This window comes from Artibeus jamaicensis, unplaced genomic scaffold (assembly GCF_021234435.1).
Source record: "Artibeus jamaicensis isolate MK-2021 breed Jamaican fruit bat unplaced genomic scaffold, CSHL_Jam_final contig_700, whole genome shotgun sequence".
Taxonomy (NCBI): domain Eukaryota; kingdom Metazoa; phylum Chordata; class Mammalia; order Chiroptera; family Phyllostomidae; genus Artibeus; species Artibeus jamaicensis.
In genome coordinates, this window is record NW_026521930.1 from 10,583,211 (window position 1) to 10,598,826 (window position 15,616).

Sequence of the window (15,616 nt, forward strand, 5' to 3'; positions counted from 1 at the left end):
TCACCGGAGACCATTTAAAGGATAGTGTTCTTGGTGCTACATAAACTGTCTGTAATGGGCCCGGGGCCTTGCTGGTAGGAAGCAGATGCAGTGTGGTGGCCCTGGGCCTTGGGCGGCTGCTGGTCACCCACACCGCACCAAACCCTGGTCCTCAGGTCAGAGTCATGCCCAGGTGTGGCTGGTTGGTAGTAACTCACAGTCTTGAGCAGCTTTTGACAGAGTGGCCTCCATGTGTTCACTACTTGCCAGGCCCCTATCCTAAGGCTGGGCCTTCTTTGGAGTCTTGCTCCCCTGGCCTGACCTGGCCTGACCTGGCTGGAACAGTCAAGGCTTCTCCACTTGTATTTTCTAAGCGAGAGACCTTCGAATCTCTTATTTCCTGGTGTGGATAGACGTTCCCAATGTTTTTACTTTCTAGAAATGCCTAAAAGTGTTGCTGCATTTTGGATTGATCTGTTAAGTCACTTAAAGGGAGGTGGAAATTGTGTCTTGTTCATCCCACCCACGGCCCATGAGGACCCTGGCGCTCAGCAGCGCCTTGTCTTGTGCGGGCGGAAGTGTGAGTGGGAGGCCTGTCCCTCTGGCTGCTGGAACTGAAACTCCAGGTCATGTTGAAAATCGGATGTTTACAGCGCATCACAAATATTTCTCTTTCTTGCCGGCTCTTTCATTTTCTTTGTATAACTATGCAGTTCTCTCTGACATTTCTGGGATATTTGAGGCTACACCGTGGGCTCTGCCCACCTGACGTGACATCGGAGCTACCAGGATCCCTCTGAAACCCACTGTCCACATGCTTTAAGAACAGACCTTTCTGAGCTGGTTGTGGGGACTGCCAGATTCTGGGGGGGGCCTGGCTCGGACAAGCAGCTCTCCATTTCCTGACCTTGGGCCTCCCTGGGGAGCAGTGCGCACCGGCACCGGGGCTGCCGACACGTCGGGTGTGGGCTCAGACACGTCCAGTTTCAAATGCTTCCGGAGGCATCTCACCTGTGCCCTCTTCTCCTTTGCCAATAAATAACCTGATTAACCAAGTTCTTCAGCACCTAGGACTTACCTACTCCTTTGTGTAAGGCCTGTTGTATGTTGTCCAATGTTTGGCTTCAGCCATTTAGAGCAACCTCTCCGTGGGGTGCGTTCCGCTCTTGGTGACCCGTCCTTCTCGCGGGGCCTTGGGCGGAGGGCGGCCCTTGACGGCCTGCAGGTGTTCCTGTGAGGCGCTACGGTTGCTTATTGTCATTTAATTTGTGACCTTGACATTTTAGATAGGCTTTTTTTTTTAATTTAAAGATATTAAGACTTAATTCACTAAAATTTATTCTAAGGGGATATTTATACTTTTATACTTTTTTAGGTATCTGTATTTTATCAGCTTACAGTTTAATGCCTAAGTTTCCCCTGGAAATAGCAAATAAAATTGTGTATTTATGAATGAGCAGAGCAACTATTAGTGTCTTAAAATGCATGGAAAAGCTCTTGGCGACACTGGGCAGAGTCAGTGGCCAGGGTGGAACTGGCCCCCCCACCTGTCACTGTTCAGGGAGGCTGGCTGGGGTTTAGCACAGCACGTACTCAGGGACCAGGAGGTCATCTCTGAGTGACTGGAAAGTACCAGTGCCTCATCAAGTTAAGCGTGTCCACCTATTTTGTCTCTTACTCTGGCCAGAAGCATCTACTTCAAGTTCCTTCATGTCCCTGGGCTTTCTAAGCTCCCCACCTCGTTCCTCCCCCCGACTCCCACCCTTGCCCCTCACAGTCACTCTGGCTTCCACTGGTGGCTTCTGTTCGGCAGCTCCTGGAATGCTCTCCACGCCTCAGGGAAATTCCTGTTCCCTTGTCCCCTGGAGAGCTCTGGCTCCCTGAGGCTGGCTAGGATGTCCTTGACCCCAACATGCTGGAAATCTTGGGCTTTCCAAACTTCTGGTCTCTCAGAATGTCTCTCCTGTTTCCAGGTGTGTGGCCAGCTTGGCCAGGAGTCCTGGGGTCCTGGGAGGGGACCTGTTCTGCCTGCCCGGGCTGGGGGTGGGAACGGCCTGCCTGGAGGTAGGGCTCTTCAGCACTTGCTGTGCGGCTCAGAGCACATGGGGAAGGACTCCCAAGTTCTACTCTGAGGACTTTGCTTTCTGAACAGATCAAACTTGGCATCATCCAGCTCCGTGGTGCCAACAACGAACCTGGACATGCCTCTAGTTCCTGCTGCCAGGTGGGTACTTGGGAGAGGTTCCAGAGTATCTTGGGTATCCCCATCAAAGCCCTGATCTTGTCTTGTGTTCGAGCAAAGGACTGAAAAGGAGACAGCCATCTAATCTGTGTCCCAAGGTCGAGGAGGGAGCCCTACCCCTTGGACCTTGCCCTCCAAGCAGCCTGCCTACCTTAGGGGGACGGGGAGGGGCAAGTGACACAGTTTCCGGGGCCACCAGCCCTGTAGCTCCAGGAACCTAAAGGACAACAGGAGAGGAAGGTGGGCGCTTGGTGTTTGCAGGGTCCCTGTGTGGGCGCCCAGCTGCTGGGCCTCCTGCAGAGCTCATGCCTTGAGTCTTCCAGGGCTCTGCACAGGGACAGGCACCCCCCTTGACCTCTCACCTTGTTCCTCTTCTCCCTGCATTTACTTGTGTCCACCCAACAAGTGTTCTGGCATCTTTCATCCTCCTCTGAGCTGCTGGCAGCTGCTGGCTGGTGTCCCATTACCCCTTAGTCCCTGAGCCCAGTTGAGGCAATGAAGGGCTGAGTCAGCAGGGCAGCTGTTGTTCACCCACAGAGCCTGTGTGCTAAGGCCTGTGGGGCACTGGGGCAAGGTGCCCTGGAGCCTGTGGGGTCTGCAGCCTTCAGCAGGTGCGGCTCCGCTGCAGTAGCTTTGGAGTAAGCTGTGATTCCCTGAGACACAAAATCTGGGTGCTGGTGCACAACCCCTAGGCGAGGAAAGGTGGGGTCTTTGGCTTTGGGGGCTTTGATTTGCATCCCCCCTTTGCCTTCCCCTCTTCCATCCCTCACGAGTGGTAGTATCAGACCTAGGACTCAGCTCAGGGCACACAGCCAGTCCTATGATGTCAGAGCCATGGTTGACCTCTGGTTCTTGAGGCCAGAAGGGGTCTGGCCCAGCAGTTTTCATTCCTGGGGCTCCTGTGGGTTAATCATAATGGTTACATGTGCATGCCCGTGTATGGGTGTGTATGGTTTGTGTGCAATGTGTGTGGATTTCCAGGCCTGGTTACAGCCCATGGGATGGGTATCTGGTATCTCTCCAACTCGTGCTTCACCTGTAGGCTGCCGTGGTTGCTACAGGGTGGGTCTTTCATCTGGTCCTTGACCTGGGTTGGGCTTGCTCCCTTCTGCCCCTCTGTAGGGGCAGCAGGTAGTCTCCAGTTCTCCAAGGTATTCTTTGGGCTGCTGACCTAACCTGGCACTGCCACCCACCACCTGGCAGATGGCTCTGAGGTACTGCTTGGCGACAGTGTGGCAAGTTGTGTCTGAGCTGTGCCACTGCCAAGGATGAGGAAGGGGACTGCCCACAGGTGGGGGTATGTCTCTCCTTAATCTTTCTCAACACTGAGTGTGCCGTGAACTGTGAATGGCATGAAATAAACCCGCTTTCCCTTTTAATCTCCTGTTCTCTTCTGGAGTGTTTGCCTTTTCTCTCCATAGCCCTCTGGTCTAGCATCTGCCCTGGCTCCGGGTGGGAACTATTGTGGAGCCTGGCGGTGGAGCCGAATCCTAGGTTGGCCACCACCTTGGACATGGCAGTTTGCAGTAGTTCAGTGGCTACATCAGGGGCCCTGCCCAGGACCCCAGACTTTCCCTCCCAACCCATCTGGGTGTGGTGTTGCTGGGGGCCAGGCTGCTGTGGTGTCTGTGCCCCTCTTCCCTGTTAGCCCCACAGGACCTGACCAGACCTCTGCCTGTAGTGGGAGGACTGAAGGGGTGCTGAGGGACTCCAGGGCACTCAGAAAGCTGGGACGGGAGGAGGCAAAGTTGGGATGTTGAGTCCTCCGAGAGGAGCCTGGTTCTCACCCACCTCCAGGCAGTGAGGCTATGGAGGGCTTCCTTCCAGAAACCACCTAATCTCGAACCAACCCCGTACCACAAGGCCTGAAGCTTTTTAATACCTCCAGAGCAGGGTGCTGGGGTCAGCCAAGCCTTTTTCCAAGGCTTTGGGACCCAGGGTCAGTCCCTGGTCCCAGCCAGGATGACCCAGAACTTGTTTCTAGGGCTACCCTCAGGACACTCATAGTTTGGTTCCACCCCCCACCTCGGGGCCTTGGTATACTTGCTGCTCCCGGAGGGACTCAGAGCCCACCTCTGGTCTAGAGGAGGCGCGCAGCACACAGCCTAGTTCTCAGAGGGTCACAGTGGGGACCCACCAGCAGACGAGCTGGGCCACCGTGAGCCTCTGCCCATCATTGCACCTCCCGCCGGTACTTCCTGCCTGGAGGCAGGGATGCGCTGAGCAGAGTGGAACACCGAGGGGAATTAAGTATTCGTTCCCACTCTGTCCCCAGGGACAGTCCTCAGCAGGTGCATGCTGAGTATTGATTCTTCCATAAATACCCAGGCCTGCTTGCTTCCCGGCACCAGACCAGCAGGCTGTGCCTGTGTATGCACAAGCCATGTGTGTGTGTGTGTGAATGCATTGTGTACTAGTGGGTGTGTGCACATATGTGAGTGAGGCATGGATATGCACAGGTGTCTGCATGAATGCATTGGTTGTGCTAGGGAGTGTGTTCATGAATGTGTGTGTGTGTGTGTGTGTGTGTGTGTGTGTGTGTGCGTGTGCAGGGCAGCAGTAAATGCATCCCTGCCCTTCTGAGGAGTCTCGTCCAGGTCACTATCACTTAGCATGGCAGGTAAGCCCAGGTCTCTTGGAGAGTCAGTCCATATGGGGGGTAGAGCTGACCATTTGGCCACATAGAGGGCCTGCTGTGGGTGTGCTGGAGCCAGCTGGACCAAGGCTGCCCTGTGGGCAGATGGGCCCTCACAGGAGAGCCAGCGCACGCCGGATGCTAGAGCTCCAGAGGCCTGTTTGCGTTGGGTTTCTGGCAGTGAGCAGCTACAAAGGGGCACACTGGGAAGGAGGGGCAGAGAAGGGAGTTTATGTGGGGTTGCCGATGAGAGGAGAGGGTGGGGACGCAGAGCTGGGCCCAGGAGGCAGGCTGGGTGGGTGGGCGCTTTCGTGCAAGACGTCGGCTCCTTTCCAAATTGGAGGGGAGGGTGTCCTTGCACAAACAATTAAAGACTTAAGCAGATATGGCCTGAACCCCCAAACTCTGGAAGGAGGAAGAAGGGAGTCCCAGCTTGGGGATCTGACAAAGCTTCAGCCTCCATGACGCTAAGTGACCTGGGCCTTGCCTTCGTGTGACACCTGTCACAGTGCTGACTGCCCATGCAGTGTGTGGGCTTGATGGGGCCACAGTGGTCCCTGTACCCCAGAGGTTTGGGGAAGTCCGGCCTCCGGGTCGTTGGGGCTGCAGGATCCCAGTGAAGCTGTCACCAGGGAGTTTCGAGAATGGTGTGGAGTCTCAGAGGGAGGCAGTCAGGCACTGGAGCCCAGAGCAGGACCTACATCTCCGTCTCCTGGCCGCATCCTCTGGTGGATTCACCACCCACCCAGTCTCCCCTGAGAGGCGGGTGGGGGTGCCATCCCAGGTCACAGGGGAGAAGTGGGCTCAGAGGGGACGGTGATTTGTTCCATGTCCCCCAGCAGAGGGGGGCTCCAACTCCAGTCCCCCACCCCCACAGTTTGGACTCACCGGTGGGGAGGTGGAGGCTGAGGGAGGGGTAGAGGAAAATGAGCTGGGAGTCCAGGGGAACCGGGGGGACAGGGAGCCCCTGGGGGCCCCGCCTCCTCACCATGGGGTAGGAAACCATGGTTGTTATTTGGGGAAGTCTTGGGGTGATGCAGACATAGAAAGTAGGGGATGTGATTCCCCCATGCTCCACAAAACCCTCCTCCAGGACCCTCTGCCAGGTCGCCCTCCTCCTTTCTACTGCGAGGGTGGTGTTGGCAAGGACAATGAAGCAGCCAGGGCTGGGAGCAGGGAAGCCCCCTGTGAGGCTGTCTTGGGGCAGGTGTCATGGGACACTGAGGACCTGAACTCCAGTGACATCTAGCCTCCAGTGTGCCTGCTACAGCTCCCTTTCACTAGGACCCTTCCCTCCAAATGCCCCAACCCGGCGTTTCATCCAAATCACAGCTCCTCGGTGCCCACGCCCCAATTAGGTGGCTCTCTACTCCCCTCTTGCCCTGAGGCTCCACACCTGGGCAGCTGGCATTGAGTTTTGGTTTTTATTGGATGGTGAGCATAAAAATAACTGGACATTTGGGTAAAGAGAATCAGCTATTTACAAATGTACACATGGACTCGGTCTGCACTCGCCCACCTGCCCAAACAAGTCTCAGAAGCAGGAGAACAGGACTGCAAGCATCAGGAGGATGGTGTGCGCCTCCAGGCAGGGTGCAAAGTTCTGCTCATGGGGCTGCTGCCCCCGGGGCTCCCGCTTCTGGCCACCCGACCTGGCGTGCTGGAACTGCAGTTCTGGGATGATGTGATGGATCCAGTTATAGTGGGAGGTAACCCGGATGTAGACACCTGGGCGGTTCCGGCGGGCACAACCCTCACCCCAGCTGATCACCCCAGCCTGCAGCCACGACTGGCCCACGAGGCACACCAGAGGGCCCCCCGAGTCACCCTGCGGAGGAAACAGACACCATCAGAGCCCACAGCAGCCCAAGAGTCAACAGGTACACGTGCACGCACACACCTGTTTTCCTCCCTTCGTCCCTCTCAACTCCCCACCCTAGGAGTGTCCCTGCCTAGCTCCCCTTGCCCCAGTGGGTCCTTCCTTTTCTGGCTTGGGTTGCCCATTTCTCTAGTATCCCCAGTTCACTTGCTCAGAGGGGTGTTTTGAAAATGCATTTTCCTGAGTCCCACTGCCAACCTGACTGCAGCCCTGGCAGTGGGGAGGGGAGCGGGCAGGATCCAGGAATCTGCTTTTCCCAGCTGACAGGATGCACAGCTTTGGTCTGGCTGTGGACCAACCTACCAGGGCCTCATTGGGCTGGGCTGGCTCCCACCTGGACCTAGGCCTAGGAAGCAGGGCTCACCCTCCAGTGTGGCCCATCCCAGCTCCTACCTTGCAGGCGTCCTTCTTGCCCTCAGCGAAGCCAGCACACAGCATATCATCCTTGATGGTTTTTGGCTGAAAGATAGACTCAGCATCTTTGCTGTAGAGCAGGTTGCACTTGGGTGTGTCAATGATGGGCACTGCGAGTTTCTGCAGGATTCGAGGGTTAGGCAGGCGATCTGTGGAGTGGCAAAACAGCCTGCAGCTCAGTGGACGGTTCTTAAAAACCACAGCTCTGTCCTTCTCCATTTCTTGCTTGGGTTTGGACCTCTTCTCATTTGGGGCTTCGTGGAACAGAATTCCTTCTTCCCTTCTAAGCACCAGGCTGGGCTCTTTCTGTCCTCTCTCTACTTTCCCATAGCCCCTCCTTCTGCATCTGCTGCCCCTTCCTTATACCTATTCCACCCATCTGAGTAGAGATCACGTGTACCAATATCAACAGAAAAAGACTGTTGCTTCAGAATGGCCCCCAACCTGCCTGGCACCTTCTCCAGGCATGTCCCCCACTCGGTCCTGCCCCTGCCCCATTACCTTGTTCACTGGGGCTGCCCCAGCCGGTGACCCAGCAATTCATGCCCGTCTCAAAGACGACTGAGGGGTCAGGCACGCACACAGGGAGGATGTGATTGGTGAAGGTCACAGGTGCCTCCAACTCCACCAGGGCCACATCGGCACTGGAGGCCATGCCCTGGTACAGAGGGTTGCTCTCCACCCGCTTCACCTGTGCGTATGTGGCATGTGGCCCTGGCTTCACCAACTGCCGTGCCCCCAGTAGGACCCGGTACAGGGATGTTTCAGAGGTGCTGGTGGGAAAGAGCAGAGAGCTGGTGTGAGGGGACCCTTCCGGGGTCTCAAAGAGGGAACTGCTGCAGATTAGATGGAGAAGTGGAAAGGGAGGCATTAGCATTGTTCTGCTGCTGCCAGATACTGCCCCCCTGGCCTCCGGGTCCGCACCTGACATCTCTTTGCACACTATCTTCAAAAAAGTGGTCTCCAGGAGGACACACATCAGGGCAAGTTTTTTAGGATGTAAAACTAAAGCAGCTTTAATTTCTGGCTTTAACTCCCATCTCCACCCCTGGCCAGCTGGGTGACCTTGGGCAAATCACCTTTCAAGTCCTCCGTGACTCAGTTTCCTTGGCTATGACGGGGACAGTAAAAGATTTGTCTTGAGGGGTGAAGGAGTTGACTGCCCACAATGATGCAGCTGGGGCCGGCCATCTGGGGATTGGGCCCAGCCTCCCTGTGGGCCTTGGGCATGTGAACTACTCCCTCTGACCCTGAGTTACTGAATTTAAGATGTGAGTTTTAAAAGAATTGTAGTGCTGTGGTGAGGCAAGTGTGGAGATGCCCGGGAAACCCTGGAGGTCAGGAGCCAGGCGGTTCGCGGTGTGGTAGTGGGGGTGAGTAGTCTGGGCCTTTGGTCAGAAGCGCTATGGGTGTCACTCCCTTTCTCCTCTTCCCCTCTCTCTAGAAATAAATAAAATATTTTTAAAAATTAAAAGAGAAGGAAATGCTATGGGTGATCTTAGATAGGGGAAGGAGGAGGAAAGGACATTCTACTCCAGTCCTTGGGCTCATCTGTAACCAGAGACTCAGCCAGAAAAGGGAGTGTCCTGGATTTGAGGTGTGGGAGAAGGGATCAGGATGAGGGCCAGGGTGTGGGAGGAGCCTGCCAGCATTTGCAGGGACAGGGCCTCAGGCCTGGCCAAACACCACTGATGAGACCAGCAATGGATCTCATGGATGGGCCACAGGAAGCAAAGACAGGGAAGCAGCGATTGAAGCTGGGATTTAGCCTCGAAGTTGGACTTAAAGGGAGCTCTGGCCAAGAAGGTGGGCCAGAGCTAGACAGGTGTTAGTTGCTGGCCGAGGTGCTGAAGCCTGGCAAGGTGTGGGGCTCCGTCAGCAGTGGCCCTGGTGCAGAGCCTGGGTGGTCACAGGCAGTTGGTAGTGAGGGAGAGCATGGTGGGTACTCACTTGGAGAAGCAGTGTGCCGCAGTGAGGACCCACCGCTCCGTGATGAGGCTGCCCCCGCAGAAGTGGCTTCCGTTTCGCTGGATGCTGACTTGCCAGGGCCACTCGCCCTCCAAGGCATCCTGCCCACCCACCATCCGGTTCAGCCTCCTCGGGTGCCCGCAGACTAGGGGAACACAGCCAGAAGAGTGCTCACTGGGGTTAGCTCCATCAGCTTATTCCCCACCCCAGCTCCACATTCCAGCTTCTGCTTTCTGCTCAATTCAGGGCCCTCCCCATCTCTGACCTTCTTGGGGACCTTGGGTATGTCAGATGCCTGGGCCTCAGGTCAGCCTCTGACACGGGCATACCCTTCCCAACTCTGAGAAAGGACCCCACCCCTGTGGGCCTCACGCCCCTCACACGTGAAATAGTGGCATCATGAGGAGGGTTGAAGTAACACTTGCAGAGGTCTTACCCCATCATCTGACCAACAGGGGCTCCCAGAGGACAGTGGGTACTGGGAGGGCCCTTCCGATTCTATCCTCAGCTTCTTCACTGTCCCTTTTTCCTGCCCCCATATCCATGCTTCATGCCTTAATGACTCTCTTGTGCCATCTGCAATGGATACCAGACCTTCTTCCTGTCTAGGCTCCAATTCCACGGACCCACAATTTTTCCCTGGGGATTCCCTATGCCCCGCCCATTTATTCTGAGTCTCCTTCAGAGTGAGTGAGAGAGCCTCTGACCAGTCTTGCTGCTCTAACAAGCCTGCTCCTGTCCCCCGCACCAAGAGTCTTAGGACTTACCGCTCGATGCCTTGGCCCTCTGAGTCCCTGGAAGGGAGAAAAGGGGGGTGATCAGCCAACTTTGCCAAAACCAGAGTCTGATCTTCCCCTGCCCACTGCTGGGCAAGGTGGCCCTCTTTTACTCCACACCCAGCACCCTGATGACTCAGGGCAGTTCACCAAGGGACCTGGCAGGAGAGGCTAGGGGCCTTCAGTTTTCCTACAGGACCTCCCTTCGAGGTTTGCAGGCCCAAACCTATGGGCCAGACCTTGTCTGCAAGGGCAGATGGACTCCTTGCCGTACAAGGAGATCATCAGAAGACACCAGTAAGAGAAACCAGTCATGGCCAATTAGGGCAAGATGGCATCTGTCATCCCCTCGGAGGCTCTTCCTTCACACCCCACACCCATCCTTGTCTGGAATCTCTGCAGAGGACCCAGCCATAAGCACTGGTGCTGTGGGGCCTGCGTTTCCCACTTTGGACAGCCCAGAGCTGGGATAAAGGACGAGTCCCTGGGAGTTGCCTTTGAATTTCAGAGGTCTGGGCCTTCTTACAGTCTGTTCTGAGGTGCAAGTCTCCAATCTAACTTCAGTCCTGAGGCTGCAGCCCAGCCCTACAGGTATTTCTGGTCTCAGGGTGGCAGAGAGAAGCCAGTCAGAGGTCACTGTGGGTCAGTCTTCCCAATATTCCAGATTCCCAAGAGCTGACCCCTCTATCAGGCATTCTAGCATGTTCTGCAGTTGGACCCCAAGATTGTTTGCTGGGCTATGGTACCCTAAGGTGGGGAAGGTGAAAGGACAGGCAGAGGGGTGGGGCTAGAGCCATTCCGGGGGCCCACCTACCCAGGATCCATTGTCCCCCACATCTCTGGACACAGGCACACAGCCTGCTGCTAGGCCTTTACAGGAACCTCAACCCCAGCCATGAGACACCAGCCACAGCGACAGTCTCATCCAGTGCCAGCAACAATCTGGAAATACCTGCCCCTCAAGGAGGGACCCTGCACCACAGAATCTCTGGTTCACTGAGGGCAGAACTGAGCAGAGCTGGGGTGGGGGCTCAAGGCAGCTGCTCCGCACCCTTCAGCATTTCTCCCCTACTTCCCAACTTCTCTGGGGGCCTGGAGGGTGGGACAGCTGCTACTGAACCTGTCTTCACTCTGACCACAATGGTAAGCAGCTTCATGGAAGTGAGGGGCACCTGTGCTGGGAAGCACAGGGCTGAGCCACACACCTCCATGGGGCGCCCAAGGACCCTGGGTGGTTTGTTGTTGTTGATCCTCATTCTTCCAGCCAGACTCAGTTCAAAGGGTACACTCCCCAGTGCTGAAGTGTTGAAGTTGGATGATGCAGTGTGTGGGGAGAGCTATGGATGTGGCAAGAGGAGAGGGGCACTGGGGGGGCTGAGAAGACACAGGTGGGAGTGGCCACTCTTCAAAGTAGGGGTGCCAAGCAGAAGTGCCAGGGCAACAGTTGGATCAGGCTGGGCCAGAGAGTGGAATAGGAAGTCTGCTGGACATTCTGTTCATGGGTTTGTGTTCTTAAGGTGCCTTTTGAAAATGCTGATATTCCCTGGGAGCGCTGCATCCTCTAACACCCTCATCTTAGTGCAATATAATTGTTAGATTAATAACACCTGACCCCTTCTCTGGCTTCTTTTTGCACATGATGCTCTGGTTCACCCTCATCTACTCACCAACACTAACATACTTGCAGGCTTGTTTGCTCCCTGTGGGAATTTTCCAGACTTGTCCTGGTTCTCCCCACAGCCATCCCTTTCCCACATATGCAGACAGATCCAGGGTCCACTCCCAGAACCAAGTGTGCATGCCTGTGGCCTGGCAGGACTGCTTTGAGGGTTTGCTCGCAATGCCGCTCTTCCTAGAGGCCCTTTATTCCTGGTCACCATAGGTCCAAATCCTGCATGTTCTAGTCCAGGTCCTCGCAGAGCTCTGCCCACCTTGCTCGCCCTGGAGGTAGAATCAACTCTCTCACCTGTTGGCCCAGGAGCTCCTTGAAGTCAGAACCCACCCCCAGGGGCCTGAGCCCAGGAAATATAGGACAGAAGGAGAATGGCTGTGGGGGCTGGGCTGTCCAGGAAGGGATGAAGTGGAGACCTGGGCTCTGCAGGGTGGGTGTCATGTCAGGGGCTGGGTGAGCCAGCCAGGAGGTCAGGCCTCCTGTCTGGGCCCAGGGCCCCCATGCTCCAGTAGCTGGTGGGGATGGGAGTGGCCTAAAGCTCTAAGAAGGAAGAGCTAGAGGTGGGGGTGAGGAGGGTGTTGAAGAAGTCAGGCCTTTGGTCATAGCTATATGTGAGTCAAATGCAGGCCTCTGTTTCCACTTTGGCAATGACCTTGATTACTCAATCCATCAGGAGCAATCACTGTTACACCCCCTGATGGAGATGGGCTTCCTCAAAGAACATTGTTATTCTTATGCCAGGAGGCCAGGAGGGAAGATCTGGGGGGGGGCCAAGAGAGGATGGCCCTCCCCACCAAAGTACCACCCTGAGGCCATCCAAACTCTGGTAGGAAAAATTCAAGCCATAGTCAAGTTGTGCCCTCGGGGACCCAGCCCAGCCCTGGGAGGTGACTTGAGGACAGGGAAGTGAGGTGGCAGCTGGGCTGGCCAGGCTAGCTCAGGAATGCAGGAAGGTTTCCCTGGTAGAGAGTAGCCTGCCCCTCCAGGAGGGGCCTGATAGGTGGGGCTCCCTGGCAGGCACCTGCTGACCCTGACCCAGTATTAGAAGAGGGGAGAGGGATGCAAGGCTTGTTCCTCCGCATACGTTTCCTCTGGTAGAAAGAGGAGCCTGCATCCCTAGTCCCCATTCCCCAAGGCTTCCCACTGAGTCCTTGCCAGCCTCCTGGGGCTCCCAGGCTCAGGCAGCAACTCAGCCTTGTGGGGGCCCAGCTGATGGACATTCAGTGGGCCTGTGTCTTCACATGGAAGATAGGGAAAAGCCAGAAAAGAGGCAGAGGCAACAAGCCAAAAGCTTGGCCCATGAGTGTGGAGACAAGTGAGGAGAGGGGAGCAATGCCCCTGTCCGTGTCACTGTCTCTTGGTCCTGTGCCCACACCCCACCCTGTCTTCACCACTTCACTGTCCCAGATGGGACATCTGGACCTTCCCACCTGCCCGGGAGGCCCCACCATTAAGGTGGGGAAAGGAGGCCTGTCTTCAGCCCCAGGCCTGGCCCGGGAGTCGGGGTCTTAGCTGGAGCTCCTCCTCCAGAGGAGGCCCCTGTGGGAGGGGAGGAACAAGTTCCTGCAACATCCAGGACTCACCAAACCGCAGCAGCAGCAGCAGGAGCAGGGCCACGGCTGGTGGCCACCTCATGATCTCAGGCCTGGCTGGGGCACCAGGTGGGGGACAGCAGTGGTGGGATCTCCTGGAGCACTAGAGTGAGGTGCCGGCCTCCATGAAGTGGGGTTTTATGCTGGAGGTGAGTGTCGGCTTGGCTATGTTGCCCAACCTGTCAGCCTGGCCTGCCCTGCTCCTGTTGCAGGAAGGAGGCACCTAGAACCCTGACTCCTCCATGACCTGACCCTGAACTCCCTGTATCCCAAAGGGCCAAACCTTTCACCCTATCACACCTCAGGGTCTTGGAGCAAGGGTGCACTTGCTCCATTTGGGCGCTTGTGGCCTGGAGTTTTCTGCCGGCCACCATGAGCTGACCACAGACACCTCCCAATTGACCACAGGTCTCCCATAAGCAAGCTGTAGTACAGAGAAGAACTTCCCTGTTTCATTCATTCATTTGTTCACTCATATTTATTGAGCACCTACTATGTACCAAGCATCAATGAGCCAGAGTCCAGACAGGGTCTTACATTAATGTGTGTGTGTGGGTGGGGAGCAGGGAGGGGGGGTAGACAAGAAAAAGTCCAGGTTACCTGTACTTATGGAACAAAGAAGAGGAGGGGAAAAAATCGGGACGGGGGGGGGGGGGGGGGGTCCCCTGCTGACCCCAGTGCCCCTCGCAGGTTTTCCCCCCAAGAAACTAAGTCCCAGAAGCGCCCACCCAAGCGTGTCGTCCCAGGACCCACCCCAGGGTGCCCCCAACGCCCGTCCTCGGGGCTGCACCCTCTATCCCCGGCTGGGGGCGGAGTGGGGGAGGGGGCTTTCCGGAACCCGCAGGTCCGGGCGGCGGGCGGGGCGGAAGCTGGTTCTGGGAAGGCCAGGCCGGGATAACCCTTCCCTGCGTCCCTGCCCTGGGCGCGGCCAGCCAGGCTCCAGAACCTGTGGTTGTGACTGCGGAAGCAGCTCCGGGAGGAAGTTATTTGGCACAGGGTGCTGACGTCAGAGCCCGGATTGGGGCTCGGGTGGCCACTCCCCGTCCGGGCAGCGGGGTCAGCGTGGGGGCGAAGCTCTGTGTGAGGTCTGGAGCTCCCCAATAGGCCTGGGGCGGAGAGGGGCGCTGGGTGGCAGGCCGAGTGCTGCCTCAGTTTCCTTTCCTGAGCAATAGGTACGTGCGTGGATTGGATGTGCTGTGGTGCACCTCAAGAGGTAGTGAAGGCCCGGGGTCGCTGGCCCCTGGGCGGAGCTCGGTAACTGCTTCCACCTCACCTCGGCCTCGATCTGGGCCTTGGCAGGCGCTCCTGGTCAGCGCGTCCCAGTGCTCCGGTGGACGCCATTAGCAGCGCCTGGCCAGCCTGGCAGGATGCATGCAGCCGAGTACCTCTCCGGCCTCTCACTCCACCCCTTCTACGGGGAGGTGGGGCACCCTCAATTAGGGATTGCCACCCAGGTGCTGGCCCACCCTCTCCCATTCCCTGCCTCCCCCGCCCCTCCTCTGCACCTCACCCGCGGTGTCCCTGCGGTACGTGGGTGGGGTGTGTGAGCCACCTGCGGGGGCTGCAGGGAATGAGGGAGCGCAGAGTGTGGGAAAGATCCCAGACTCATTTGTTTGTTCATTCATTCCTTCTGTACTTTTTTAGTGTATTTGCTGCCCAACACTGTTCTAGTTATGACAAATAGCGAGGTGAACAAACCAGACTTTAGCTGAAGGTGGGGAGGAGATGGCAACCCACAGTTTATGGGGGGAAAAAAGGCTAATCACAGACTGTGGAAAGTGTTTTGAAACGTCCAGGACCACATTTCTCCAAGCACTTGACGGTCAATTCCCGCATCTCACTGGTGGTTCTTCTGACTCTTTGGTCAAGCGCTTCTGCTGCCGGGTGGGCTTCCGCCCACCTTTAAAGCCAATTATCTAAGGGTAGCTCTGCCCTAAAATCAAAGGAGCAACAAAAATTAAGATGTGATCATAAGTGAGGATGTCACAGAAAGCTGGACTCAGAGGACCCAGATAGTCACTCTGGTGACTGGAGAAACAGCAGCCTGGACTTAACCAGACACCCTTGGGCCTGACGCCTGGAGTCAAGGCTGAGGTGGGAGTTGGGCAGGGGGCGGGTGGGCAGGAAGCCGGTCCGCTCCTCACCCTGTCCACCAAACAAATGAGGAGTATTGGGATCCAGGGGGATTCAGAGATTTAAATATGTTTTAAGAGGTGAAGCCTTACAAAAAAAAAAAAATAGATGTAGCCTTTAAACTAACAAATGCCAGGAAAATTGGTTGCAAAATCAAAAGGCAAAAAAAATAGGAAAAGTATTTACAGGAAATGTAGCATAGTACTCAAGAAATTGATTAAAAACCAAAACCACTGATCTCTCCTGGCAGGGTGGGTCAGTTGGAGCATAGTCCTGTGCACCAAAATTTGTGGGTTCAATTTCCAGACATACCTAGTTGCAGATTC

At 56.2% G+C, this 15,616-nt stretch overlaps 1 protein-coding gene across 1 annotated transcript; it reads right to left on the minus strand.

The window, feature by feature from the left end:
• Positions 1 to 6,266: 6,266 nt before the first annotated feature.
• Positions 6,267 to 13,487, minus strand: PRSS27 (serine protease 27). The gene is made up of 6 exons (XM_037157111.2): positions 13,149 to 13,487; positions 9,885 to 9,911; positions 9,100 to 9,262; positions 7,651 to 7,922; positions 7,129 to 7,298; positions 6,267 to 6,684 (listed from the first exon to the last, which is right to left on the minus strand). The coding sequence occupies exons 1-6, from the start codon at positions 13,198 to 13,200 to the stop codon at positions 6,391 to 6,393; spliced, it is 978 nt and encodes a 325-aa protein (XP_037013006.1). The 5' UTR covers positions 13,201 to 13,487; the 3' UTR covers positions 6,267 to 6,390.
• Positions 13,488 to 15,616: the final 2,129 nt, after the last annotated feature.